The sequence below is a fragment of the Anas platyrhynchos genome, chromosome 10 (genome assembly GCF_047663525.1).
Source record: "Anas platyrhynchos isolate ZD024472 breed Pekin duck chromosome 10, IASCAAS_PekinDuck_T2T, whole genome shotgun sequence".
Lineage (NCBI taxonomy): Eukaryota > Metazoa > Chordata > Aves > Anseriformes > Anatidae > Anas > Anas platyrhynchos.
This window is the reverse complement of record NC_092596.1, coordinates 25,056,660-25,084,659: the sequence shown is the minus strand read 5'-3', so window position 1 is coordinate 25,084,659 and position 28,000 is coordinate 25,056,660. Positions and strand designations below refer to the sequence as shown.

General features: G+C 44.4%; 2 protein-coding genes and 1 non-coding gene across 13 annotated transcripts; all 3 read right to left on the bottom strand.

The window, feature by feature from the left end:
* Window positions 1–445: 445 nt before the first annotated feature.
* LOC119717970 (N-alpha-acetyltransferase 20) lies at window positions 446–4,590 on the bottom strand. Of its 2 annotated transcripts, none has more exons than XM_038184681.2 (6): window positions 4,450–4,586; window positions 4,304–4,328; window positions 4,125–4,215; window positions 2,793–2,928; window positions 1,552–1,697; window positions 446–771 (listed from the first exon to the last, which is right to left on the bottom strand). In XM_038184681.2, the coding sequence occupies exons 1-6, from the start codon at window positions 4,500–4,502 to the stop codon at window positions 686–688; spliced, it is 537 nt and encodes a 178-aa protein (XP_038040609.1). In that variant the 5' UTR covers window positions 4,503–4,586; the 3' UTR covers window positions 446–685. The 2 variants fall into 2 exon arrangements, with proteins under 2 accessions (XP_038040609.1, XP_038040611.1); XM_038184683.2 differs by having other exon boundaries at window positions 658–848; window positions 4,450–4,590.
* Window positions 4,591–8,284: 3,694 nt separating this feature from the next.
* LOC119717984 (U2 spliceosomal RNA) lies at window positions 8,285–8,475 on the bottom strand. The gene has a single exon (XR_005268464.2). It is a non-coding gene; the product is annotated as a U2 spliceosomal RNA (small nuclear RNA).
* Window positions 8,476–11,037: 2,562 nt separating this feature from the next.
* Window positions 11,038–27,463, bottom strand: ZC4H2 (zinc finger C4H2-type containing). 10 transcript variants are annotated; one of them, XR_011811765.1, is made up of 8 exons: window positions 27,238–27,463; window positions 21,956–22,127; window positions 21,178–21,350; window positions 19,853–20,015; window positions 18,460–18,702; window positions 14,833–14,889; window positions 14,493–14,513; window positions 11,038–14,414 (listed from the first exon to the last, which is right to left on the bottom strand). XR_011811765.1 is itself a non-coding variant. In XM_005020893.6 (5 exons), exons 1-5 carry the CDS (start codon window positions 27,288–27,290, stop codon window positions 18,589–18,591), a joined length of 675 nt encoding a protein of 224 aa, XP_005020950.1. In that variant the 5' UTR covers window positions 27,291–27,462; the 3' UTR covers window positions 14,906–18,588. The 10 variants fall into 10 exon arrangements, 1 of the variants encoding a protein (XP_005020950.1); XR_011811767.1 differs by having other exon boundaries at window positions 14,833–14,849; XR_011811761.1 differs by having other exon boundaries at window positions 14,493–14,889.
* Window positions 27,464–28,000: the final 537 nt, after the last annotated feature.

Below are 28,000 nucleotides of genomic sequence, written 5' to 3'. Positions count from 1 at the left end.
CTTCTCACCAGCAGGTGGCGTTCCACCCTTAGGTTAAATATCTGCAGTATTGGCTCAGAACGCAAGAAACCCTTACTGTGCCTTATTTCAGTGGATGCAGCATTCCAAGTTTATGTATGGTACCAAGAACTGGTCTTGAATCAGGTCCTCCGTAGATGGGAATCCTTGAGTTCTTTATTTGCCTGGATTTTCCCCATTGAGCGTGGACCAAATTGAGTTCAGCCCCTCCTTGTGCCACAGAACTTGAGAAAAATGTCCAAATTGTCTGTAACAGGTGTTTTTTCTATGAAAGTATTAATACACTACCTCCCCTTGTCCCTCTTCCTGTGTATTGTACAATAATATTTTCACTGGTCATGAATAATAGCTTTTTTAGGAGTTTTACTATTACTGGCCAGTTATTTTTGATTTGAGAAAAATAAAAAAACACACACCGTGCACCATGTCACCAGGTGATTCCATTTAATAGTCTCTGCATTACCAATATTTAAAAAGAAAATTCACTAGGGGAAGTTCACAAGTCTGCAGCTATTACCAATAAAGACGGTGTAAGTAAACTTCTCAATATTGCTTTTGGTATTTCATGAGAAAAAAAAAACATTGTGGCTATGTTTTCTCATCTGTAAGGTAGACAGAAAAGCAATCCAAAATTCTGAGCATGATGCCTGAGAATCACAATTTACAGTTACTCAATGTCTTCCGGTCTCACAGGATGAGGAAGAGGTATAATAGATTTCTTCTCCGTATCTCTGGAAAGAGCTTTTCTCATATCTGTAGCAAGAGGAAAAAGATCTGCAACAACTGTAGTTGTCTGTCCACAGCCTTTGTATTTTGTATGTTACTTTAATCTGAAAAGATGAATGGATGAACAGAAAAAATACACAGCAAGCCCAAAGAAGCTTTCGTGGAGGACGCTTACAGGAAAAAATACCTTGCAATAACAAGCACCTAGTACTCCTATTTTGTTAACACAGTACTTGAAATTACCATGTCCTTTATCCTTTAAATTGGAAAGGCCACCCAATTCTCTGTCACTGTGGACCATTAGCCTCTGTAAGATTTTAATTGGCTGAGAAAAACAATTCCTCAAGTCCATATAATCAAGGGACAACAAAACAAAAGCGGGGGGGGGAGGGGGGGGGAAGGACTGTCACAGAAAAGGAGGGAAGAGAAAGGAAGAAGGAAAGCACAGCCATTCCTCTTCCCAGTGGCATCAGGAAGAAGTCCAGGCACCTGCCAGGAGCATTCTTTCCATTAGACAAGTAACCGAATGTTATTTATCCTTACTCACAGAATAACATGTCTTTGTACTGGATAGCTTACTCATCTGGTATTTTATTTTACCGTGGATACAATGCAACGTGCAAACCACAAGGTTGATTTTTTTTAACAGATATTAATCCTCAGCAGGAAAAGCTATCTAAAGGAAGAAGTAAAATCCCATTAAACAACAACCACCTTAACTTTTTCCCTATACACAAAACACAGGGACAACCCTAGGACACACAAGAGGATCTTTCCATTCAACGTGGGGGTAGAACAAGTACTTACCATAAGCATCCTCGTCAGGCTCTCCATTGCTAGCAGAATAGTACTCTAACACTGTCCGGTACACACTGTAGCCCAGTTGCTTATACATGTTTACCGCAACCTGATTTGATACTCTCACAAAGAGATCAACGAAAAATCCGCCCTTTCTTTTAAAAAATAAACAAAACACAGAACGAGCAGGTGAATATATTTCCAATTAAAAACCCACAACATGTAACCAAGAACAGGTCTGATGAGGCAATACACTAATCAGGTATGTTTCACGCTGTAATAACAGATGCATTCCTTTTAGCACAGGACAAGCCCAGTATTGGCAGAAGTTATTTTTTTTGGTCACATGAACAATCTTCTACACCATCCAGTACACTCAGAATTATTAACAAAAAGAACAGGGCCAGCCAAATACCCACAGAAGCCTCATTTTCATATATATATATATGAATAATTATATATATTATATATATATATAAAATATTATATGAATATAAATATATATGTGTGTGTGTGTGTATATATATGTATGTATATATATATATATATAAATATTTTAATTATAATCAGTATTTTAGATGCATTTACATTGCACTAGCTTAGGGACTGACTGCCCCCTTCAAAATGAACAGGGGAAGAAAAATCAGTCTCACAATTCAGTTGCCTAACAGGAGACAGCCCTCAGTATGCAAGTTCTTCAAAGAATCAAGCAATTTGGGGATTCAACCAACCACAACAGGGTTGCTCTACTGGCATGAGCTAGGGACATTTCCCTAATGTGTTTATTTTCTGCAGGTACGAGTAAGCTTATTTTCCATCTCATGCTGGCTAAGTTACTGTCTGCAGCACTACATTTGCGTAATATTGCATCCAAGGGAACCTGCACAAAGCCCACAGCCGCTAAACAAGTATGTTGGGGGCACTGTGGAAGACACTGTTGGTAGGAAAAGAACTTCACAAAATATCAAGAAAAGGATAGTTTATACTGTGTCTTTGCTGAAATTTAGACTACTTCCCATTCATCATGGCAAGTGAGCTTTCATAGAAATCAAGACATTTTAAAATGCCGAGCAAAGTTTTTAGCTCTTGTTCTCTAACTACAGGGAATTTCAGTCAGTTGGGGGCGCTATTTAATAGAGAAGTCCGGGAGTCTGGGTATGTTTCATGTAAAACAAATACCTAAACCAGGGACAAAAGTCTACAGAAAGAATACTTTACAAGATCAGCTTAAAGAGAAGGGTAATACTCACTTTTCTGAGATTTCTTCCAATAGTTCCATCAACTTGGCAGCCAAACCCAGCCGTCGAAATTCTGGTGCAACCGAGAGAGCAGTAACATGTCCGTGCCATTCTTCCCTGGCCACAGAGCCTTCTGCTTTACCCATTACTGCAGACAGACAGAGTATCAGCACAGCAGCACCTCTGGGACAACGCACCCCAGGTGTACATCGTTACAGAGGAGTATATGAACACATGCTGCAACAACTGTGGCGAAAAGCTGAACAAGGCATGTCTGTATTATCGCTCTATGACTTAGCAACTCTGTACGGTTACAGGTCAAATACCAGAGCTTCAGAGAAAGGCAGGCAAGGCCCCTGAAGGTCACATTTCCATCTGGATTCCAAGCTCTACTGGAAAGACCCCCAGATGCTAGTTCCTGATTTCACCAACTGCACGCTAACAGAACCTATTCTGACACCCAACTTCACCTACCGCAGACAATGCAGATGGTACAGTTCTGCTTCGTTGCATCAGACATCATTTTGCTCGTTTTACACTATTCTCTCGACTAGCATTAAAAAAGTTAAGTCATTTTTCAAAACTTGTTTTTTGAAGAGTGCCTTCTAAATAAAAGCCTTAAGCAATTCTCACGAGTCTAAACGAGCAGAATTCGGGGTCTGACTGGAATAATGGAAGAACAGAGGGCTACAAGCCAAAAAACTAGTTCATCACCCGAGCAACTAAAGGAAATTCCTGGTCGCTTTGAGGGGGTAGAACTTGGGCAGCTTTGCTAATCTGGCAAAAGACAGCTTAGACCCTGCAAACACGTTACATGTAGCCAAAAGAGGTGGGTTTTTCTGTTTGTTTGTTATTTTGGGGGGAGGGGGAAGAGTCGGGTGGGGAGCGGGGGTGTCTTTGGAGCTTGTTTCTACATAGCACCACACAAGCGTTAGATTGCGAACAACCCTCCAAACCTCCTGTCGCACGCAGTACTTCAGAAACACCCGTCACTCACAGCACCAACGCTTCAGGCTTCAACACATAGAACGGGCCATTTCCCCAGTCTCTGCAAAGGCCTCCCGGGATGCCGGGGCAGCGATAACGAGGAGGGCGAACCGGCAGACAGCCCGAGTAGCGGATACTGCTGGCGAACGCCACCGCGGCAAGGCAAGACAAGGCAAGGCAAGGCTCGGCTCCCCGGCCCAGGGCTGGCTCTCGGCGGGCGAAGGGAAGCCCGAGCCCGCGCCCGGAGCTCAGCGCCGCTCGCAGCGCGCCCGCCCCGCGGCCCGAGAGCAGCCGGAGCCCCCGCCGGGCGCTGCGGCCCCGGAGCGGCGGGGCCGGGGCCGGGGCCGGGGCACTCACTGTAACCCATCAGCTCCCCGCCGGGCGCCTCCGCCACGATGAAGTACTCGGGCCAGTGCGCCAGGTACTGCAGGTAGAAGGGGATCCCGTACTGCGGCCGCCAGTTAAGGAGCACGGCCACAGCAGCGCGGCGCCCCCCGAGGCCTCCCGCCAGGCGGCCGGCGGCAGCGGAAGGATACGGTCTCCGTCAGCGGGTCCAGGTTGCTGCGGGGAGAGCGAGGGGGGGTGGGGGAGAGAGAGAGAGAGAGAGAGCGCGGCGCTCAGCGCGGGCCCGGCCAGGCTGCGGGGCCGGGGCCGGGGCCGGGGGGGAGGGGGTGTCCCTGACATGTTGTTGAAGCGGAACAGGTCGTCGCAGGTGAAGGCGCGGAGCGACGTCATGGCGCTGCTGGGCCGCCGGCGCTGCCCCGGCAACGCTCCCGCCGCCCCGGCGCCTCTTCCTTCCGGCGCGGAGGAGGGGCAGCTCCGCCGGCCCCGCCCCGCGGCCCGGCCCCGCCCTGCAGCCGCCCGCCCGGGCCGAGGCCGCGCCGCCGGGGGCCGTGCGCCAGGGCCAAGGCTCGCGGGGGGCGCCGCGGCCGCCTCCTCGCCAAGCGACCCGCGCGGGCCCCCTCTGCTTTCCCCCGGCTCCCCCACGGCACCTCCGTGTCCTTCCTTCGGGCGCTCTGGGGCTCTACGGGACATCGGACCCGCACCCTGCCCTCTGAACCGCGCCGGTGCTTGGAGCTGCGGCTGCTTAAATTGCTCCCCTGCCAGGAGTGCCGTTTGTTACACGGAAGGAAAAAAAAAAATACCCTTCCAGTCAGCCCGTTACTAGGCTACCGACACACATGCTTGCGCTTCGGTGTGCACCGAGGTCCCGAAAGGACCTCGAAATATCATCGGGTCCAACCCCCCTGCCAAAGCAGGTTCCTTAGAGCAGGCTGCCCAGGTAGGATGCACATGTAGCAACAGCCACCTGGTTAGTCTGCCAGTCGAGCTAGCTCTGCCCAATGAAAACTCCTACACGCGGAGAAAGGGATAAAGTCCTTGCAGCGCATATTAAAAAAAAAAAAAAAAAAAGCCATACTGGTGAAAACGGTCTGACTTATGCCTGCCTCAGGCAAAGGCAAAGCCGTCCATGGGGCTGCTTTTGCTCAAGGACGTGGGTGCACTTGGCAGCTGATGCAGAAGTATGGGGCAGCCTGAAAACCCTCAAGGGCATCTGGGGTGAGAACAGGCAGTCCTTTGGGTTGTACAATTGCTGTAGTTGCTGTGTAATGCTGTATGTCGTCTGCAGTTGCCATGTGTCGACTCAAGGGCGTTACAGGAAGAGTCGCTCAGATTCGTGAAGAATGACAGCACGTGCACAGACGTGCAGGGCTTTCCTCGCATACGGGGCTCACCGTGCCTGCGCGCGCCCACCCGCCCACCCCAACTTTCGGCGAGTCCTCCCCCAGCCTCAGCACACAGGCAGCCCTGCTGCCCAGGACTTCCGTGATCCCAGGAACTCCTGCTTGCACGCACCTTCTTCCTTGCCATGGTCCCAGCAACGCACAGTAACCTCACCGTGCTCCAAGGTTTCTCTAAAGACCTTTCCGGACCCAGCTTGGCTGCCCCAAGCAGCAGAGGGGCTGCAAGGCAGACAATCTGCAACTACAGCCCCCTCACCGCCTTCCTCCTCCACCAGCCCCACAGCTGCCACCCTCACCCAGGTGCAGCCCTTTTATGAGGAGGGGCTGCCCAGATCACCACCCTCATTAGCCACACCTGGGGCTCCAGTGACAGGTTTTTACTCTCTTTTCCTAATCTTCTTCCCAAATGTCCCAATTCTCTGGGATTCAACTCTTCTGTCCACGTACAAACGTTACTATTTCAGATTATTGATGAGCCCCGTTCCAATCAGAAATCCACAGGACTTCGGGAAGACACCTGAAGCACTCAGCCCTCCGTCTTCTAGACAAACAGTACCACCTTTTCCACAAAATTTACATTTCAGCAGGGCCGAATTTCAAGCCGAGTGCCAATTTTTCTCATGTACTTTGTTAGTAAGCTCGCACAAAACAAGGAATCACTCCTACGTATCCATCAATATGGGGGCTTGAAAAGGTATTGAGGCCTAAATAAATTCGCTCTCCCCCTTCTTACCAAATTCCCAAGGGCTCAAGGCCAAACCACCACAGAAGCGACTTTCTCCATTCTGCCACTTTGATAATCGGTCAGACGATACCTGGGAAACCGACCAAACACCACAGCAAATATATCCAGACTTCTAAACTGTCACTTAGATAACGCCGCCACCTTCCTCCTTGTCACACTCCAAACATTTAAGAACAAAAATGGGATTACGAGATGCACCGCCGGGCGCATATATTGGGCACCACCAGTCAACACTTGGATCAAACAGCACTTCCTTTTGGTCTGTCGTGCGCTTCGTTCGTCCCCGGCCGCTCCCCTCGCGGAGGATACGGGACCGCGGATTGGAACGCCGCACTCGCTTCGCGGCGATGCTGCGTCTCGCTCACCCAGCACAATCACGCCGTCACGCAAAGAGGCCCCCTGCACTCCTCGCTCACACCATAAGAATATATCACTTAAAACAACAACCAAACGTGTTCGTAAGTCACTTCACAACAGCACTTTGTCTCAAACACACACACTTACGCCAATGCTTTCAACGTGACATACCCAGACACCTACAAATAAGACACACAATTATTACCACTCCAGTTAACATCCCTCCAGCAGCTGCTGCTATTACCCGGGTAACCTTGTCACAATTTCGAGAGGCCCGCTTACCCTTCTCCTGCTTCTTATGCAGTCATTAGCAGGTCCATCCTGGCTCCCAAAACTGGGAGGCAGCGGTAACCTCGCATTTGCTCCATCTACTCCCAAGATCTCTAGCGGCCGCTCTATCGGCCAGCGACCCCCCCCCCCCCCCCCCCCGACATCTCTGTCGGCCAGCGACCCCCCCCTCGACATCTCTATCGGTCAGCCTGTAGCGTACCCTCCTCCCATACGGGGACTCTGCTGCACGCCAGATGTCTCTGCGTGACTTACCAGCCGCCCCGGCCACCCGTACGACTTACAGGCCCTTCCCGTACTGTAAAGCTGACCGTTTGTCCGCGGCCTCAGGAGGTCTTTGTCTACTCCCGCGGTGAGCGGCTCAGAGCAGAGGCTCCCCCGAGTAAAATGCTCGGGGTGCACCTAGGGGCGTCCGCTCCGCAGCCGATCCCGCAGCCGAGCGAGCAGAACGTCTCTCCCAGCCGGCTCGCCAAACTGACTTGCGGCAAACAGAGTCCACAATCAGTAAGACTGCAAAAGTAGGTCTGTTTATTCAGCGCTGGGCAGCACGGGGGCGTAGTCCCGCCAAAGTCATGTGCACCGGACGCGGTAATTTGCCGCGGTTCTACGCAGCAAAGAGTTACATTTGCACGAAGTTTCACAGTGCGCCTACACGTATTCACAGCCCGTCCCCGCCTCACGTTAAAAGCAGTTCGAGAAGTCATTTCCACAAGCACCCCCCCACCCGCGCTCATGCAGTGTCTCCCGGTGGCGGTCATCGGGGGTCATGGGGATGAAGGTTGGTGGCTCTTCCTCGTCCCCGCTAGCTGCCCTCTTGTCTTTGCGCAGAGTCGGTTGCTCCTTGGCTCCTGTCCATGCGCAGGACCGGTTTCTGCCCGTTTCTTAAGACAGGCTCCCGCTCTTATGAAGAGACTGACCTCGGCAAGGGGCCCGAGGCTTCTTGCTTTAGTTATTTTGCACAACGCAGCATAGTCGGCAGAGACAGCAGGGAGCATCCTAGTTGCGTGCTGCCAGCGCTCTCTCTCTACCCAATCAGATTCTCCTAACTCCCTCTCTCGCCAGCCCCAGCTGCAAGCCACAGAAAACCTTCAGAACCACGCTGCCCCCGCCGCGCCCCGGCCGCAGTAGGCGACCTGCCGCCCCGGCCGCTGGAGACGGCCGCTTGCCCAGTGCAAAGGGGCGGCAGGCGCTGGCGGGAGCGCGAGGGGGCAGAGAGCCGTTCCGGCCCGCGGAAGGGGCAGCGAGGCGGGAAGCGAGCTCACGCGCGGGGCCGCGCCGTGCCCTCCGCCGAGCCGGGAAGCCTGCGGCGGCCGGGCGGCAGCTGCTCACCCCCGCCCCCCACTGGCCAGCTCTGTCTTTGCACTCGCACAGCAACCTCCCGAGGGAGGTGCACCGTTCCCGGAGGTACTGCAATACCGGGACGATGCGCGGAGCGGAGGGAGCAAGCTCCGGATCCAACTCCCGAGCCCAAAAATCCGTTTAATATAAAGTCCTCTCATCGAGGACGTATCAGATATTAAACTGATAAGAACAGATACTACACTTGATCTTAGCCAAAAGGCCGAGAAGCGATGCCCACCAACCCTCCCCCGCGCCACCCGCTCCCGCGCCCACCACCCCGACCTCACGGCCACTGCTCCACCGCCCGCCCCCGCCCTCCCGGGCCTCAACCCGCCGCCCTCGCCCGCCCTCGCCGACGCTCCGCTCGCAGCCGCGACCCCCAAGCGCCCCGCCGCCTCGTCGCTGGGGCCTCCCAGCGGCCCGTTCGGGCCTCCGCGCGCCCGATTAGCTGGGCCCCGCCATAAATTTGCATGCCCCGCCCCGCGCCCCGCCTCTCCCTCCCCGCACCTCGCCGGCCGCGTGCCCCGCCCACGAAGCCTCTGCGCCCGCCCTTCGCTCCACGCTCATTGGCGCAGCTCCGCCTCCTCCTCGCATTCGCCTCGTGTCTTTACAGGGAGGGTGTCCTCGGAGCACCACCCTCATTATCTACACCTGAGTCTCCAACTGAAACAAAGAGTAACCCTGCGGAGACTCAAATGTCACGACACGCGACTGAAAGCAACTGCCAGAACCGGGATAATGGAGGCCTAAAAAGCCTGCCTTCCAGACAAGAGACCAGAAGGATGGGGACTGAAAACCCCCTAAGAAGACACTTAGGAAATCAATTCCCAAGCAAGAGCTCCTGATGCGGCCCAGATGACTTCTGCAAGAGTGAGGATGGAAACAGACGCGATCTCAAACCCAATATGATGCACAAGACCTGAAACAGATCTGCATTTCAAGCAGCGACTGCAAGACAAGAAGTGCTGAGATCAGAATCATGATGACAAAACAAGCATGGAGGCCCTTCAGCACCGCTACCAAGTCACCTGTCTAGTCAGTCCAGTGTAAAAAGCCAGGAGGATATCAAGACCCGAGAAGCACAGAACAGACACTACAGAAGCAACACCACAAGACAGACAAACTGAAGGAAACTGTCCTGCCTGGTGCACGCACTCACACTACAAAATAATCCTGCTCCTTCTATTAGCCTGCTGACCCAGCCACAAGCAGCCTGAACGTGACCCAGCCTCAACCACCCTCACAGTGCCACCAAGTCTATTCAGCCAGCTGGCTCCATGCTGCTCTGGCTCCCGGCTCCCATTAGCCACCCCACATATGCAAATACCAGGTGCCCCCCAACTTAGCTCTCAGGTTGCTGCATGGTAAAGTCCCTCCGCCTCAAGAAATGCACAGGCACTGATTGTCATCTTAGTCAATTGAAGGCTCATCATCAGCTGCAAAAAACAGAGTACCAGCATTCACTAGGACACCAGCCCCATTGCTCACCTCCTCCACAATGCTGACTACTACTGATGCAACATACGATTGTGCTCATGTGTTCCCCTCCGAGTCCAAGCTCCAACAGTGCAGCCAGTATCATCCACTCCACCTGGGAAAACAAAGGGATTAAATGATCGTTGCATTCACAACAAGTCAGCCAATGGTGGTTTTTTTTGTTATTGCTGGTTTTTTGTGTGCATGTTTCCTGTATTTATTTATTTTTTAATCTGCTTTAGCTCAACAGCATGCAGAGTGCAGACAAGAGAACTGGGGTGTTTCTAGAAGCAACAATCCCCATGCTTTTGCTGCAGCTTTGAATATTAAAAGGACAATACAACCCAGCAAGTAACTGGAACTTTCTTAACTGGAATTAGCTCAAACTTTTATTTAGAGCAGAACAGATTATACACCAACAAAATTAATTCCATTTCATCCCCAGAAAAAAAATCCCTAAAAACCCCCAAAAAACCCTAACCCGTAACCCTAACCCTTAACCCTAGCCCTAACCCTCTAACCCTAACCCCCTAACCCTTACACTAACCCCTACCCCAACCTCTAACCCTAACCCTAGTTCCCGAGAACTACACTTCCCGACATGCTCTGGGCACTCAACATGGCCTTCCGGAAGCCTGGTGCCGGAAAACTACACCTACCAGAATTCCCTGGACAGCCGGCACGGCCAATCAGAGGCCGAGTTTTCGAGAACTACATTTAGCAGCACTCGCTGTAACCCTAGCCCTTACCGCCCTTACACAAAAAAGCCTCAAGCCCTAACCCTAAAAATCCTCGAAACCCCTACTGACCTAACTCAAACTATTTACCACACTAAACCCCTGAAGACCTATGCCTAAAACCCCTAACACAATAAATTAAGACGCTCAAATCCCAAACCCACAAAATTAAGATGCCCAAACCCCCAAAAATAGGATGCTCAAAACCCAAAGCCAACTCAAAACATTAAGACACTCAAAACCCTAACCCTGGAGAACCTAACCTGAAAAAAGAAAAATAAGATCTTAAAACTCTAACCCTAAATAACTGACCAAAAATAAAACCCTAAGACCATAACCCTAAAAAACCTATCAACACTACAACCCAAAAAACTCTAAAACCCTAACATACTAACCCTGAAACCCTTAAAACCCTAACCCCCAAATCCCTAAAATCCTAACTGTTAAAACTCCAACCGTAAAAACTTTAAAATCCTAAACATAAACCCTGAGAACGCTTACCCTGAAACCCAACCCTAGTGCCCTATCCCTGAAACCTTAAAATCGTGAATCAATCTTTGGAAAATAACATAGGCTCAGGAGAGGATCTCAGTACAGTAGCATTTTTATTTGAGATTACAATGGCGGGGGTCCCGCAAGCAGGAGGGCGCCTACTAATTCCATACACAGTTTATATACTTTTTTTTTCCCCTCCCAAGGACCAGGACCCTCCCCTGTTTCCCCATTAACTGTGCAATCCAGGTTCATACTCTATCTGGTGCTTCACAGAAAATACACAGCTGCTGGCCTGTTACAAGTCACATTTCTTTTGAGGCTTTTACTCTTTGAGGTGGTAATGTTTCTTACACCGTGATTTCTGCCTAATGGCGGTAAGGATTCTGGTTGTCTGCATTTTACAAGGTTGTTGTAATAAATGACTAAGTCCCAAACAGGATTATAATCAAAGTTTACAATTTATTAAATGAATAGAGGTAAGCAAACAGCACTGGGTGCACCGGGAGTCTCTGCTCCACCAAGACGCACACAAGTTACATCAGGCGGCTGTTTTTTATGCTCCTAGGCTAATACATATTCATTACTACTTATAGAAAAGGCAGGGTTATTATAATTAGTTCCTGGAATCCGAACCCGCCCACTGGCGCATGTGTTATCAGTCTCTGGTGGTCCCTCTGGGGGTCTCTAGTACTGAAGGCTCATAGTCTTCCTCCCAGGCTTTTCCCTTGTCCTTCTCCTTTGTCCATCTTGGCTGGATGTCAGAGACTTGCATAGTGCCCCATGCAATAGTCATAACAGTTAGCAGTTATTCTGAAACCCCTTTGTTCTCTTATCCCCTATTAACCCGAATTGCTGGACCATTCCTTTGCAAGATGAGAAGAGACAAAGAGAGCAGGAGGAACAGCAGCCCTGTTTTTGGTCTGGCTTAGTTCAACAGGGTGCAGCACAAGCAACCAGGCTATTTCTCTTCAAAGACTTGCCTAAGTATTGGTGAAGGAAACTGACCAGGCTGACAACCCTCTCACCTTTTTGCACCACTCCACACCATGGGGACTTCATCTCTCCAAGGCTGCACGAGGGAAGGGCGGAAACAAGACAAAAAGCACATCCTGAGGCACCTCATAACCACAGCCTACCTACTGCAATACTTGTGTCTCTCTTCCCAGCTGCTTTACCTCTGCCGCTCTCCAACTCCAAACCACATTCTTTTTAACTGCCATGCAGAGTGGCAGTCCTCTGGGCACCATAGAGCAGCACCATATTTATTTTTTTTTTATTAGTATTTTTTAATTTCAAAACAGCAATCTGCTTCCCTCTGGAGATGGACAGTAGGTCCAGCCAGTCATCGAGTTGCCAACACAGAGCTTCACAGTTCCAGAAGGCGCTCTTTCCTTTGACCGATTCCTTATAAATGTTATCTACCACTGGCAAAAGCAATAAACAGACTGCAAACGTGCACTGCCATGTTTGACAAACTTTATGTTTTTAATTTTATTATTTCAAAAGGGCAGTCCACTTGCCTCTACACCTGTGAAGTAGATCAAACCAGTCACTAAGTTGCCGAACAAGAACTTGACGGTTCCAGAAAGCGCTGTTTCCTTTGACTGGTTCCTCCTAATGTTTACCTACTGCTGGAAAAAAAGCAAAAAGACTCTGTGCCAGCTGCCCTTGAGTACTCGCCCAGAGCTTGAGTATTCGCCCAGAGACAGACCAGATGTCTTTTCCAAAACAGTCAGGACAATGTATTATTGCACTGATGGAACTCCACTTTAGCTACCATCACTAATTGCCAGGCAGGACAGCTCCAGGCCAAACACACACATAAAGAGGCACGCTACAAACACCATGAATGAAACATGGGAAAAGAATTACTTATGCTATAAGAATTACTCACCTGAAGAAGAGCTGCATGCAATAAAGGCACCTACTACTATATAGATTAATTTACTTTAAACGATCCTACTAGATGTCACCTTAAATAGATGTACTCATCTCTTTCAATTTGGAAACACATCAACCCGTAGACTTTGACCCACCACCAGTCAGGGACTAGGAATACTAAGTAGAGGAGAAAACGAGTGTTGTGAGCCTGCAGTGTGTACAACCATAGTAAAGACGGCTCCTGAGAGGACGGGGAGACAAAGGGAAAGCTGCTTACCTCTGAGAAGTCATCCTTGATCTTTGTGCCACAGACATTTGTCTTGAATGCTCAGTGCACAAGTTTAGGGTCCCCGTCCATTGAAGGCTTACCTCGGGGAAGTCCTACATGGCTCCACCTGCATTACTGATTTTTTCTGCCAGCAGGCAGTGGCAGAAAATCTTGAGAAACGGCAGACACATCTTCCCAAACCATTTTCTCAATAACAGAAGCAGTGCAAACTGTGCTGAAAACCACAAGTGAAAACAGCAGAACACACCCCACGTTGTCTCAGGTAGGAAATAACTGCCCTGAGCAATATGTCCTTCCCAGGGTGAATCCAATGTACCCAAGGCCTTAGGGGGAAGGCAGAAAAGGAACCCAAGACTCTTAGTACATCTCCTGAGAATCGCAATTTCCACCCCTTGCCATTCGGGACAGGCCATTTGGTTACGGGATTCTCCCGTTTTATCTGGTGTGCATTGTGTATATTAGCATCCCCGTAGCTACCATACTCGGTACAGTACGGATAATTCCCTACTTCATGGATAACATTTCCATACCCAGGGGTCACTACTATTGTCCCGTGAGTTTTTGTCAGTGTCGTTTAAAATGCAGCTTTGACAACATGCTATGTTGTAGCCAGGATTATGGGTAGGGAGCTCAACTTCAAAATCTGTTCCTGCCCGGGACTGAGTATGATGCGTCATTTTTAGAATTCTAGAGAATCCAGACACAGTTACTGCTGCTAACAGAATAGCAATCGGGGACAAGGCCTCGTCAGTGTTTCTAGGCATCTGGGTGCAAATACAACAATTGTTGCGAGACAGAACTCGAGAGACGTTCTGGATTAATTGGGAATGCTGATTTTCCCTCCGTCCTATCACTAACCCATTACTTAGATAAGCTTAAAATGCATCATCTCTCTCTCTCTCCCCACCCCCTATAATTATTAAGAAAAGCAATCAAAATCATAAACTAATAAGAATTCTTCTGGTGGGGATTAAATACCACCCCTCCTCCTCTCTCCTCCTCCCACCCTTTTTTTTTTCTCCTTTGTTTCCTTTGAATGGTTCCTTCTAAGGAATGACACGCCAGCCAAGCTGCTTCCAGTGCAACACCCTCCTCAGAAGCAAAACGGCAGTCAACTGACCTGCTCTGCTGCTGACGTCAGATAGACAATCTGCTAGGCAACTCCCCGCCTCCCCCTGCCAACCACCCCCAACACACACAGTATTTACCCCTTGACTTAATTCTCAGGGGTCAGAATCCATCCTCAGTGTGGACCACAGAAAACTACAAGGATGTTGCTAGTTTCTTCATCACCTGAAGAGACACATAGAGGTTGACCAATAGACTACCAAACCAAAAAACATTCCTGTTTTTCAACTTTTCTCCACTCACCTTCCCAATCAAGGTTTAGCACTTCCGTTCGCCATGCCAAGCCCAGGTCATGTGGGTGAGACCAAGAAGAAAGAACAAACAAACATGAAAATGGATGTCGTTTCTGTGACTGTTATGCATTTGCAGAGATCTTGGAGCCTAAGCACACAGTGTTTTGTGTTCAATAAATGTTACTGAGAACTTTGGTTAGGTTAAAGTCTGTCTTGCTATTTCCTTTTCCTTTCTACTTTCTAAGCTCACAGGTATTTCTTTCCCCATATTTATGACCATAAAGTTTCTATGAAGGTATAACGGAATTGGGGCTAATTGCATACTGTAAAATTAGAGATCTGGGATTTACCTTTCAGGATACAGCTGCTTCTCAGTAGCAAAAGCAAATAACAGTTGTGAAAATACTCTGCATGAAGAAAGCATGACATGTAACAAACATTTATTAAAAAGGACTGTACAGACAACTTTAACAGGTTACTCCTGGTCAGAAGAATAAAATATTTAGAACACAGAAGCCAGTGAAACTCCAGGTATTGCTAAAATATCTAAATGCTAACATGGAAAACCTATGTTGGAGGACTTAGAAAACTGTAAAATAAGAGAAAGCACTTTCATTTATTTATTTAAAGTAATAAAAAGTCTTGACTTCTTGATTAGTTGGGTATTTAGAACAGCACCTCTATTGCTATTCTTTCACAAGCAGATTCTGTAACTTGAAGCCATCGGCAGGTTCAGTCAGCCGCAAGTGTGCTATTTAGAAAGCTAAAGTTAAAATTCAGTAAGCGCAAGTGTTAGAATTTGGCTTTTCTCTACAGATAACGGTGTCCTTGGCACTAAAGTTTGAACAACTACTCAACCCTGACCTGGGTGTGAATACTTCTGAAGTCATTAAACACAGTACAATGCTCTCATCCTTTTAATGTGATCTTATGGCAGGGTGGTGGCTTGTGAATTCTGTGCCACTTGGTTGCAAAAGAACAGGACTATACCATTTGAAGCAAGTGAGGAAGTAGGGAACAGCCCTGGAAACCATCTACAACAAAAGAGTCCAGTGATTCTGTTATCATTTGATTACTCATTGAAAAGGGAATGACAAAGCCAGGGTCAAACCAAAGGTTAGTAATATAAAAGTCCTGTAAACTATTCAAGGCTTAAATAGCCTCTCAGCATCCACAAGAGGGGTTTCTTTGTGGCTATCAAGAGAATCTAAGCTAAATAAGAATGAATTTAAGACAAGTGAAGAAATATCCTGAAAAAAACTTTAGGTACAAAGGAAAAGGCCATTGTTGCTTCACAGTGCAGAAGTGCCGTAGTTTTATAGTAAAAACTGTTCTTCAGACAGCTTCCTTCTCTGATTAACAGAACAAGGATTCAGGATTTCATAATTATCTCTCAAGTCTCTTGAGAAAGGTGGCAGGGAGAAAAAGGGCCAAGGTTGTCACAAGAAGAGCTCTTCAGTCACCTTTCTTAATTAATCTGTGAGAGAAAAGATTAACAGTTCCCTAAGAAAGATACTGCTTCCCCCCTTCCCTATGATCCCAGTATCCCTTATTAAATAATACGGATTTTGTCTTCTTGAAGTAGTTTGACTCATCCTCAGCAACAAGAACTATTCATGTGACTGAACTTCATAAAGGATGTGAAAACAAATGTCTAAACACTAGTATGTGATTGATACAAACACACTATGTCATACACTTTGTCTCTTTAAAGATAATCATAAAAAAACTTGTTAAACATGAGGGCACTAGGGACTAGTTAAAAAAAGAAAAAAGTAAAAATACAGAGTTAGGAAATGGTGTTTAGGAATGATGTTAGGAATCATTAAGCATGCTTCAGTTTAGAGCTCTAGAGATCTCCAAAGAAACAAAGAACCTGGCAAAGTAACAGCAAAGTAAGAACAGTTAGGACTAACCCCATCTATTTTGGAACTTTCAGGACTGTAAGTCAGTTCTGCATATCTGTGCCTCTTCATGCACTACTTCATTGCAAGCCATTCACCCACTCTCCATTGTCACTACTTCTGAAACTTAGCAATATCTACCATAAAAGTATGCTGCTTCCATGCGTGCAGTTTGGAGGAAAGAGTCCATATGCTGTTCTTTAACTCTGTGTATGTTTTCCTTTAAGCTCAGTAGGAATTGCTCTGAGTAGGATACACAGCATATGGCCTCTCTGACATTTAAAAACAGAATCCAGTATTTGTGTTGGAAACATGCAGAAGGATAGTTAGGACACTACTGCATTCTCGTGAAGGGAGGATGGGGTCATGCTCTCCATCATCACTCAGAGACCAAATCCCAGTAAAGCAGCTCACAGAATCTGCTTTTTACATGTTGTCAGGGAAACATAGTCCATATTCTGCCTCTGCTGTTGACAGATATTTATTTGGCTATCAAACATTAAAATGGGAGAATACTGACTGAACTTGGCATAAGCTATAAGGCTATATTCAATAAAATATTCACGTATTTTATGGATGAGTTTGGAAATTAATAGCAATGTGTGTGATTTGGACAGCAAAAGTGTTTTATGTGTATTTGTAGAGTCCATAGCACTTAGCAAAGTTCTTACCAGAGACCTGGGGCTTCCTTGTCCTTCCTTTTTAACAAGCAAAATTCTCAATATATCCATTCTAGCATAATAATACAGGAAAACATGGGCTAAAAAGAGAGGCTGAATGCAAACAGGCAGTCCCTGTCTCCTGAACTTAGTGAAAAGAATATATAATACTTAAGATCAGTTTAGTCAAAAAAGTTGGTGACAAAACTGGAATTAGAAATAAGTAAGTCTGAAGGCCCTGTTCTGTAGTTGGGTTGCTGCCACCCTCCCTGTTGGAGAAACTGCAGCTGCATCAGATGAAATAGGGAAGACAGAGATAAAGGGAGGGGTCTGCAGGATCCTCTAATTGGGGTTCTTTTGTCACACATGCAGAGCAAGAAAAAAAAATACAGGATGAAATAAAACTAACCTCATAATGGCTTATTAAAAGATACAACAATGGGAAGTTTTGGTCAGGGAGAAAAACAACCCCTCCCCCCCAAAAAATAAAAATAAAAAAGAAGCAAAAAACAGACAGTTCTAGTGAAATACATCATTTTTTAGTTGACACTGTTACCAGCACATGATATTGAACTTCCCTGTGATCCAACAGATAATACCTCTGCCAAAGATTTCTGCTATAGAAACCAGGAAGGGGAGACGTGCAGAATGGCTACTGTTGCAGTCTGTGGACGTAGAAGTTTGGGGTATTTGATGCATGTTTCCTAGAGAACTACAGTGAGCTTGTTTGCCCTAGAGCCTAGGAGGACTACTAATGTATTCATTTAAACCTTATATTTAAATAAATTAGTCTTCTGACTGCTGAAAATAATATCACATTAAGATGCTAAAGATGACACAAATTATGTAATTTTTAGTACTTCACACACAGACTATAACTGGATCCCTCCTCCAAATGTTAAGCCAAATTTGATGGAACGATACAATCAAACTCCAGTAAATCAAAATTCACTTGTGGCCTTAATACACTGATTTCTTGTATAAACCATTTCTTTTTTTCCTGAACATGTCCCATATTAAAAAAAAAAAAAAAAAAAAAAAAAAAAGTTCTACTTGATACCCAAGCCTACACAATCATACCAGCATGGAAAACAAATTGTTCTTTCGTGAAACAAACAAACAAACAGATTTTTCTGCATTTCAAATAGTCTCCTATTATCAGAAAATAGGAAAATAAGAATAATCTTTTAGTAACATCTGTTTTTAGACATAAAAGCATTTGTAGTAATCACATTTGGCCAGTAGGTGTAGTCTGGCATTTAGGATAGCTGTGTAAGAATTCTGTGTTGCTTATGAGTCCAAAAGATGGAATGACTGAAATGTTAAAATTGTAGCACCATTAGTACTTATTTTCTTAAAACTAAACCCTAAGGGCCAGAAGGAAATTAAGACAGGACAGGAACATTGTGCTTACATTGCATTGGATAGAAAACAAAGGGTTGGTCATACTTGAGTCTGCACTTCAGTAAAGTCTGGCCAAATTTACAGTTCTACTGGAAGGGTATTGGAAGAGGTCACATTTTGCTTGTCAGTCTTCTGGGTTTCATTCATCCTGTTTCCTCTTGGGCTTTTTGGGATTCCGAGATCGGCTCTTTGCTTTGCAGAGTGGACATATGGGTGCATTCCGATGAATTTGTTGGTGACACGATAAACATGCCTGAAATGCGACATTGCAGCCTTTTGTTATAAACATTTAAGTGGCATTGATACATGGGTTATTGAGTATCAATACTGAAAAGAATAACCAAGGCAAGACTTCTTGCCTTTAAGGGCAATCCAATGCTAAATTTTATATCCAGGTCTCTAGACTGTACAGTAACTTCAGGCCAAAGGAAAAAGTAATGTATCTCATTGTATTTAAACTACAGTTCAGTAAACACATGGGTCAGGCCTGTATTAATAATCTCAGAACTAAATTCCATTTCATTTTAAGCTTTCCATGTGCTTTAAATATGTCTACAAGGGTAATAGTTCACTGAGTCAGAGAAGTTATAGTGACGTCTGACTGCAATTTCACAGCATTCAAGGCAGAGAGGGTGATTAGACTAATTCTACATATTTAACACAAGATACAGCACTCTACCTTTTTGTTCCATACTCAGCCCTCAAACTTCCATTTGACTGAAGTGTATTACTCTCAGAAAGGATTTTTGCTGACCTAACTCTAGATAGTAAGTACATAACTATGAAATATACATACCTGAGTTTGCCTTCCTAGTCCATGAATCTTTGAAACTAGGGTGGGATGGATAGTATGCAATTACTTTTCTGTTTCTACTGACTACAGAAAGAGCTGAGTATGACTGTTCAAAGTAGTACACCTCACTTAAGTGCTTACAGTTAGGTTGAACTAATCCACGTATTAATCTTGATTTGAAGATACCAACAAGTACAGAATCAATAACCTTCTCTGGTAATTTCTACCACGAATAGTTGTATTTCCTCCTAAAATACGTGCATTGCTTCTAATATGTATCCATTGTGGATTACCTCCCAGCTATTGGTCCTTCTTTTACCCAGCATCTTTCTTCCATGCCTTTCTCTCACATGAAACACAAAGTGAGAATTGCCTGCATCTCTATGGAGATTCTTAGGTCATAAAGGAGTCAAAATAAAGCCTTGTGAACCCTTGATGACTGGTGCTACTAGTTTAAGTCTGCTGGGATTGCTTTTGATATGAACTCCTGAAGAAAAAAAAATCAGAATCAGGACGCATCATTTTTACTTTTTGTAACTACTGATCAATTTTATAAAGATTGTATATTTCAATGACACGAGAGAAAAAACAGCACATTCCATCTCCTGACCTTCATTGGAGGTGGCTGTTGTCTGAAAGTTGCTGTCTGTCTGGTATCTTGTTTCCTAGCCACTTGCAGCTGTTGGGCAGCTGCTGCAGCTGCAGCCAGAGATTCTGGAATGGGAGGCTCCTGTGGTTCTGTCTGCCATTCTGCTTTCTGCTTTTCAAAGTAGCTAGACCAAAATAAATAAATAAATAAAAATAAACACCTTCTGGACTATTTCATTATTTTTAAGGGATAATATGTGTTAAAATATAATGGACCATATTTCTCTATTACATTTCCCCATTAGAATCAAATTGCCTACATTTAGACACCTCTTGGACTAATTCTTAAATAGAGTTGCTGGTATGTTCCTCTACATTTGAGCACATCAGACAGATTTAAGAAGAATGGAAATGACTGTTAGCTTCTAAGGCATCTTGATTTACAACTAAATATAAAACTAATAGGCTAGAAAATATACAGTGTACATACTTAATCTTTAACAGCTTTAGATGTACCACTGTCAAACTCTCTATTTCTATTTTTATTCTGTTAATATTTTTAATGCAACAGATTTATACATTTCTTTGTGGTGTCAAGCTGCTTTGAACAGAAAACTGCATTTCTGAAGAAATCCTGAGAAATCTTGAAAACTGTGTGTTAGTTAAAGTGATGCCAAATGTGCTGGGCATTAAGAAATGTAGTTTTCTTAAAACATCAATTGCATTTAAAACTGATCTGTTAAACAAAGGACACTGCTCTTTGAATAGTAGCTAATTCTGCCACCTTCTAGGTTATGCCTTGAAAAATGAAACTGATGTCATTATCCAAATCTATTTCACATCTAGGGTAAACTTTTAGTTTTTATGGTCACAGGTAGATGTCTAAATGGCACTGCCATATGCATGCAGCAAAAAAAAAAAAATCAAATGTGACTAGGAGGACCACAAATCAACTGAAGAATAATTGCTTTGTATGCCTTTCTTGTATTGTCTTCTATGTCTGCTAAATAAGCAAAAAAAAAAAAAAAATCAGGAAAAAAATACCTTGTTAGAAAAAACAATATACAATATAAAATCTAGACAAACAAAAACTCTCAAATTTTTACACATCATATGTAGAGTTTGCAGCTTGGAATAATCTAACTTCCAACAAATTAAAATAATGTTATCATATACATGTGCTCCCACATCTCCTTTTTGATAACTTTTTCTTTTCATGCATACCTGTTAAGTTCTTTCTTCCACCTACCAAAGCAGAATGACAAAACCAAAGAATAAAATTAAGAGCTAGATTATTAGTTAGATTTATAAATATAAACCCAGATAATGTTTGTTTTGGAGACTTACTCAAGGGACAGTTTCTCTTCCTCCTCACACAGATCTGGCAGCCTCTGCAAGCCCAGAGTCATCCGCAGAGCATCTACATGCTCCTTCAGGGGTTTGTACTCCTCATGCAGGCGACGAGTAGATTCCAAGAGCTTGTTGAGATCATTCTCAGATTGCTTGATAGTGTTCTCCATCTGAAATAGATTCTCTTATAATTAATTAATTATAATTGTATTAATTTCCTTCTGGCTGGTGCTTCTTACTGTACTCTGGTAATGTTTGGTAGTTCTACTCAGTGATGAAGGTAAACTAACTTTTGCTAAGAACTTCACATATGTTTTCCCCAAATCCCTTTTCTTCAGAAAAAAAATACAAAACATAAAAACCAAACCAAAACAAAAAGCAATCAAAAGTCCCAGCTAGCTGCCTTCAGCTGCTGGATGAGAAGAGACTAACAGGAAGAATGGTTTTCTATGGGACTGTCAGAATTATGTTACTATGACTAATAGTGAGGTAATAGCTAGAATGGGCTTGGCAATATAACCCCTTCGTCCAAATGGTTTCTAAGCTCACATTATAAAATATCCCACCTTTCAGACAGGAAAAAAACAATTAGCATGAAGTAAATTTAATTGGCACTTTTTGTAGGATCCTAGGATGGTGCTGTAAAGTCCAGATTATTCAACCAATCATAGTTTGGTGTGTGAATTGCACATTGCACATTGCATGCAATTCTACAACCTGTGGCTTGATTCATATACAACTGTCTTAGACTGCCTGCAGCTGGACTGTTGCATACCACATTAATATCAGCATGGATCAGACGCAGCTCCTCCACATGGGCCATCTTCTCTTGCAGCAGCAGGTCCATTTCCTGTTTGTATTCTTTCAGGTGCCTCTCCTCAGACTCCAATGCTTCAAATTCTGCTTTCAGTCGTGCCTTTATTTTTTCCATCTGCAAAGTCTTATTCCTGGATCCAAGTGATAATTACAAATATAGAGAGACAACATAAAGTCACTGCAAAATATTTGTCAAGGTGTCACTTTATACATGAATAGATGGAAGAAGCAGGTAGCAGTAATAGACAAGAATGAAACTAAGTATGTCTGAAAAAACATAAGGTGCAATGAGAGAACTGAATTCTAATCCCAGCTCTTTTGCTGAGCATTTCTAATGTATGAGATTATATCAAACTTGCGTATACAGAAATATGAAATTAAGAGTACATTGTAAAAATGTAATAGTTACTGCAGATTCAGAGAATTTGTACTGAGAGTTCTACTGTATCAGTTAAATGAGATTAAAACCTTGTTCCAAAGTAGAGAAATCCAGAAAATATGAAAGATTTAAAACAGGATTCTGAGATATTTAAAATGAAATGGAAGTTACTATAATATCCTATACATTGACTACTACTATGTGGACAGTAATTTGAACTGCTACAATGCTAACTTCAAGTTCAGATTAAAGAAAATTCCAGAGCAATGACATGTCAGAGTAGTAAAAACCCAAGATGACATTCACCACCAACATCCCACTTGTAGGTACACCATGACAAGTTCTTGGTTCTTTGTAAAATCTCGTACATTTCACGTATTGTAAATGTTTCTACCAGTGTCCTGCATTCTAATTAAAAAAAAAAAAGGGCCAATCTGTCATTCCATTGCAAAAGTGTTCAGAAACCCTGTCCATTGCTCCCTCTGCAAAGCTAACAATTAAGGGGTGTGAGTTTCAGTCATCAGACAGCTTTAAGCAGCAGAACAGTCTACTGCTCTTGTGATTCAGCAGTTGTACTAGTCACTGAACAGAGCAAACAAACTGTTCTTGTTCCTGGTCTTGTTTCTGTGATTCTGTGATTTAGTTAACCAAGAAGCCTTAGTTATTTTTCCTGTACTTTAGGTTAGAATATGATATGCCATAACCCAGGTGTCAACAACACTTAAATGTTTATAACAAGAACCTCCAATGTCACATTTCAGGTAATTGTACAGTACCACCTCTGACCTTCCTTGTTATCCTTGTCTTTAACAGAGTTACTGTTTTCTCCTGCTCCAACCAAGATGCCAAAAGAAATTTTAGAGCTAGCCTGAGGACTCTTCTTTAAAGTATATGGCAAGTGTCTGTATAGATTCTATTCTTGCTTCTGACTATTCCGACCAGATCTTGCCTGTCACCCTCCCTCTTGGGAAGACTCACATGTGCCTTTGAATCCTTTGTTCCTGTTCTCCAAATCAGTCTCAATGAGTACAGTAAACACTTATGCCCCAAGTTTTGTTAATCCTTTTACTGACTGCCTCAGACATAACTGGCATAGGGAACTGGCACAACAGTCTTCCACCATTTGCTGAAGAGAATGGCAGAAAGCTGGGTCAGTCCCTGGGACAACTAACTCTCATTATCTATTTCAAGAATTATAGTCAAAGTTGTTCTCTCTCTCATTTCAGGAGCTTATAAAGCTACAAGAAATAAAAACAGTATCATAAATAACTTCTTCAAAACGTATTCAGAACTAAGAGGGAGTTGGTTCTCTCCCTCTATTCTGACCCTGTGAGACCCCACCTGCAGTACAGCATCCAGCTCTGAAGCCCTCAGCACGAGAAAGATGTGGACCTGTTAAAGCCAGACCAGAGGAGGACCACAAAAGTTATCAAAGTTAGCTGGAATGTCCTAGAATCACAGAATATCCTCAGATGGAAGGAACCCACAAGGATCATTGAGCCCAACTCCTGGCTCCACACAGGACCAGCTAAAAATCAGACTGTATGTTTGAGAGTGTTGGCCAAAGGCTTCTTGAACTCGGGCAGGCTTTCCTAACGCCCAACCAGAACTGGCCCTGTTCCAGATCCATGCCCTTTCCTCAGGTCCTGTCACTGTCACCAAAGAGAAGAGATCAGCGCCTGCCCCTCTGCTCCCCTTGAGAAGAAGCTGTAGGCTGCAATGAGGTAGTCCCTCAGTCTCAGTACTCACTAGTCTGAAGAGTATTTACTAGTCTGAACATGAATATTGGACTCAAACCAGTAAAAGAGATCATCTCTGTCTTCTATTTTAAATGTGGCAATATCCCACTAAAAAGTATCCTCCAACCAGCTACTCCTGTTTTCATTCAGCCTCGTTGTTTCCATATACTTAGCAATACCAGCTTTGATTACTGAAACTGGGAGTACTTGTCCCCAGTTTTATCCCTGTTTCCTCTCTTGTATTTATGGAATGCATTCACCCGAGAAAATGGAAATTGATCACTTTCCTCACTGTTACTAGTCACTGGCTTCTGTGCTCTGCCAAACTGCCACAACAAATGCATTGCAGGGGATTGTTTCAGACCAAATGATTAGCTTTTGGTATAGGAAAGAAAAAGTGCATACAAATTAGAACTCTGTTAGCATCAGGCAAAATGCTGTGATGTTTTGAAACAAAAACTGCGGTTGTGATTTCTACACTGCCTAATGAATTCTGCTCTCTCGTGTTCTTTGCCCTTCTATTTAAGTTCTTAGATTGCAATGGTAACGGTAGTCGCTAAGTGACTACTTAATACCACAGTAGGGCATTGAGCAGTGAAAATAGCATCTGTGATGGGTAAGTTCGCTCTCATTCTCTTTGATCTCCTCCCAGTCAGAACACTGAGGTCCAGTCTTTATGTATTTGCTTAATTTTACACCTAAGGTTAGTTCTGTGAAACTACTCAATGCATATCAATAAGCATGTGCAGATACGTTTGGATTGGTGGCACATATATACATTTACTGACAACAGCAATTCCAGCAAATTATGTCTTTTTTGAATCTATGTATACAGGTTTTGAGAATATAGTTGTTTTTTTTTTTCCAGAATTCCATCAAAAACCCAGCTGAGCTGCCTTTAATAAATGACAGAGTGCAGCTACAGAAATTGGCAATTTCTTTGATTTTAATTGTGAGGGCTTTTTTGTTTGTTTGTTTGTTTTCCTTTGCCTATAGAATAGTACATGGAACGCAGATTAAAATAAAGCCTGCCAAATCCATCAAAGGTGTGTTTGCTTTGTAAAGATAAGAGTTTCTTATAGCAATTTTGAATGATTTTTTTTTTCACAGAATGAGAAGACATTTTAAATAGGTAGTTTATTTGAACACATTTTGTGAAAGGAGACTCAAAATTGTCAAGAATGCTGCAGGCAGGATTTGCTTTTGATTTTTTAAATTAAAATATATTCAAGCAAATTTCTTGATACCTCATTGTACAATAAAGGTAGTAATGTCACCTTTACAGTACCTTATACCATAAACTAATATAAAAAATGTCCTAATTACAGTTTAAATGTCCCATTTGAATATACTGTCATAAAATTGAATGCATCATAAATTTCCAAATATAGGATACCACTTTGTCTGGAAAGATAATTTAATGAGATATTTAAAGCCAGTGTTAGAATATTTGTACCTCAAACTGTAATAGGCCATATTTAGATCTGTATTTTAAAGGAGCCCGTCCAATAACAGTTACGTAGAAAAGTGTTGTTCTTTTTCTGAAAAGCATGTGTTATTCCATCTCTTTCTACATGTAGTTTTGGGATGTTAGATAAAAATTTTTGCCTGATCTTGGTTCATCTTCATGGTATCAAGTGAAGAAGGCCGAGGCCCATACATTGCTGCCTAATTCACCTCTTTCCACAGGTGAAGTGTGCTTGCTAGAGGTGCTGTTCAGCCAGAAAGATGTCTCTGCAGCCATGTGCGTGCAGGGCCAGGCAGCAGCACCTTTGTCCCCTGCTTCTCTCGCAAATATCCCCACTGATAGCCTGTCTTCAGGTGTCATGCCCCAAAACACTTCCTTCCACTCTGGGGTTACCCACCACCACCTCACCTTTCAGCTCCTGGCTACATACCAAATCACTTTCTTTGTAATGCATTCTGGCTGTTGGGTGCATGAATTCCTGCTAAATATAGACAGCTCAGGCCCTATCCTGAATATCAGTGTCCTGTGTCAAAGAGTGAAAATGTCCTACCTAAAGCTCAGAAAAATACATACACCCAACATGGGCACATATGTTGCTGTTCATTGTTTATGACTCCCCCCCTTCTTCAAGGCATTCTGCAATTCACCGTACAAAGAACACTATGTACAAATTCTTCATGTGTCGTGTTGCACAGAAAAGCAGAGAGAGACAGCTGCCTGCCTTGTGGCAGATTCTCAAGATGATGGCAGAGAAAGCCCATGCTGTCATGTCCTCATCCATCACCACCACGGCACTCTGTCACCCCAGTACATGTGGCCCTGCTCACCACTTCAGGGTGGTGGCCAGAAACAGCAGGTAGGAAGACTTCTTGCTCTCCCTGCCCACCTTAGCCATCTCTCTGCCTCTAGGTAGTGGGCCACATCTCTGCCCAGGAAAGGGAGAGTAGAAAGAAACCAGATAAACACTGGCTACTTCACAGGCTCCGATGCTCCCCCCTCCTAGCACACGCACAAATTCCACACTCCCTCGCAGGCTGCAATCCCAGCTAAAGCTGACCTCCAGCACTGACTGCCCAGGGAGATCGGCCACCCTGACAGTTGAGCAGCCACACATCCTCCCACTGGTCTCTGCCTGGCTGTGCCCAGACATCCATGTCCTGCTCAGACACTTAAACATGCCATTCTCAGGGGCACATCCATCCTTGGCTTTTGCTGTCATGCTCTGTTTGCTTTCTGCCCTTCCTTTCCCAGCTTGTTAAGGCTCCTGCCAGGGAATGATGGGAGTGGGCAAGGCAAAATAATAGATTTATGACAGAGCGACTCAGGAATGCGAAATAATACTTCAAAATGCTTAAAAGAAAACACCTGCAGCCCAACACCACCCCCACATTCTTCCCTCTCGTGTTACGGTGTCATTGAGCTAATTCTCTGAAATGTATGACCATCATTGCCCTTTGCTGCACCTTCTGCTGCCACTTCCCGGTTGCAGATGCTCCTGCCCTATTTAGAAAAATGTAATTTCAGCTCTTATCATAAAGCCCAGGGGTGGTTTGCTTTCCCTCGGGGGCACAATAGGTACTTTCAGATCGATGCAACTCCTCCACTCCCCTGAGAAAGCTGTTTCAAGTAACTGATGCGGCACAAAGCAAACGTACCTGATCTCCTTGATGCTCTCGAGTTTGCACATAATTTCTTGCTCATCTGCCATGCCGATTTAAACCTCCCGATTTAAACCTCCTGTGAAACGTACAAAATGCCAAGGAAAAACAACAACAACAACAAAAAAAACAACAACCATACAATAGACACAATGTAGTCACCCCCTCGGAGCATATGGTCTCTGAGCCTGTGCAGTAGGCTCTAGTGGGAGCTATGGGACTTAGAGTCCAGCTTCCTATTTCTGACTAGGCAGATAGTCAGCAGAAAGACTACAACACCCACAAGGCAGAGCAGAGCTTTCCTGCCCTTTTTCCTGCAACTACGTTTGGAATCAATTTGTCACACCTTATGTCAAAGGTTGTTAGGAGTGCAAAGAGAGTAAAAGGTGACTTCCTGAGGTCTATGCAATAATTAACATTTCATTAAATCATTGGAATTATGGAATAAGCACTATGATCGTTGGATGTGTTTGTAATTTTGATGTAAAACATAAAAACATGCTGTAGCCATTACTACTACCATGCTGTTTTCTTGTATGTACTCTGAGTGATGATGAGTGCATGTGGAGTTCAGAAGAGATACATTTTGTTCTTTAGGATTTTCTTTTTTATTTCTGCCACTACACATAGCAGTCTTAGTTGAAAATAACAACAATGCAAATAAAACAGCTAAATTGAGAAAAGTGACCATTTGCCATTCTAAGGACATTCTAGCCACGAATATCAGAGCACTTTGCTTTTTCACATGTTGGTGAATAGA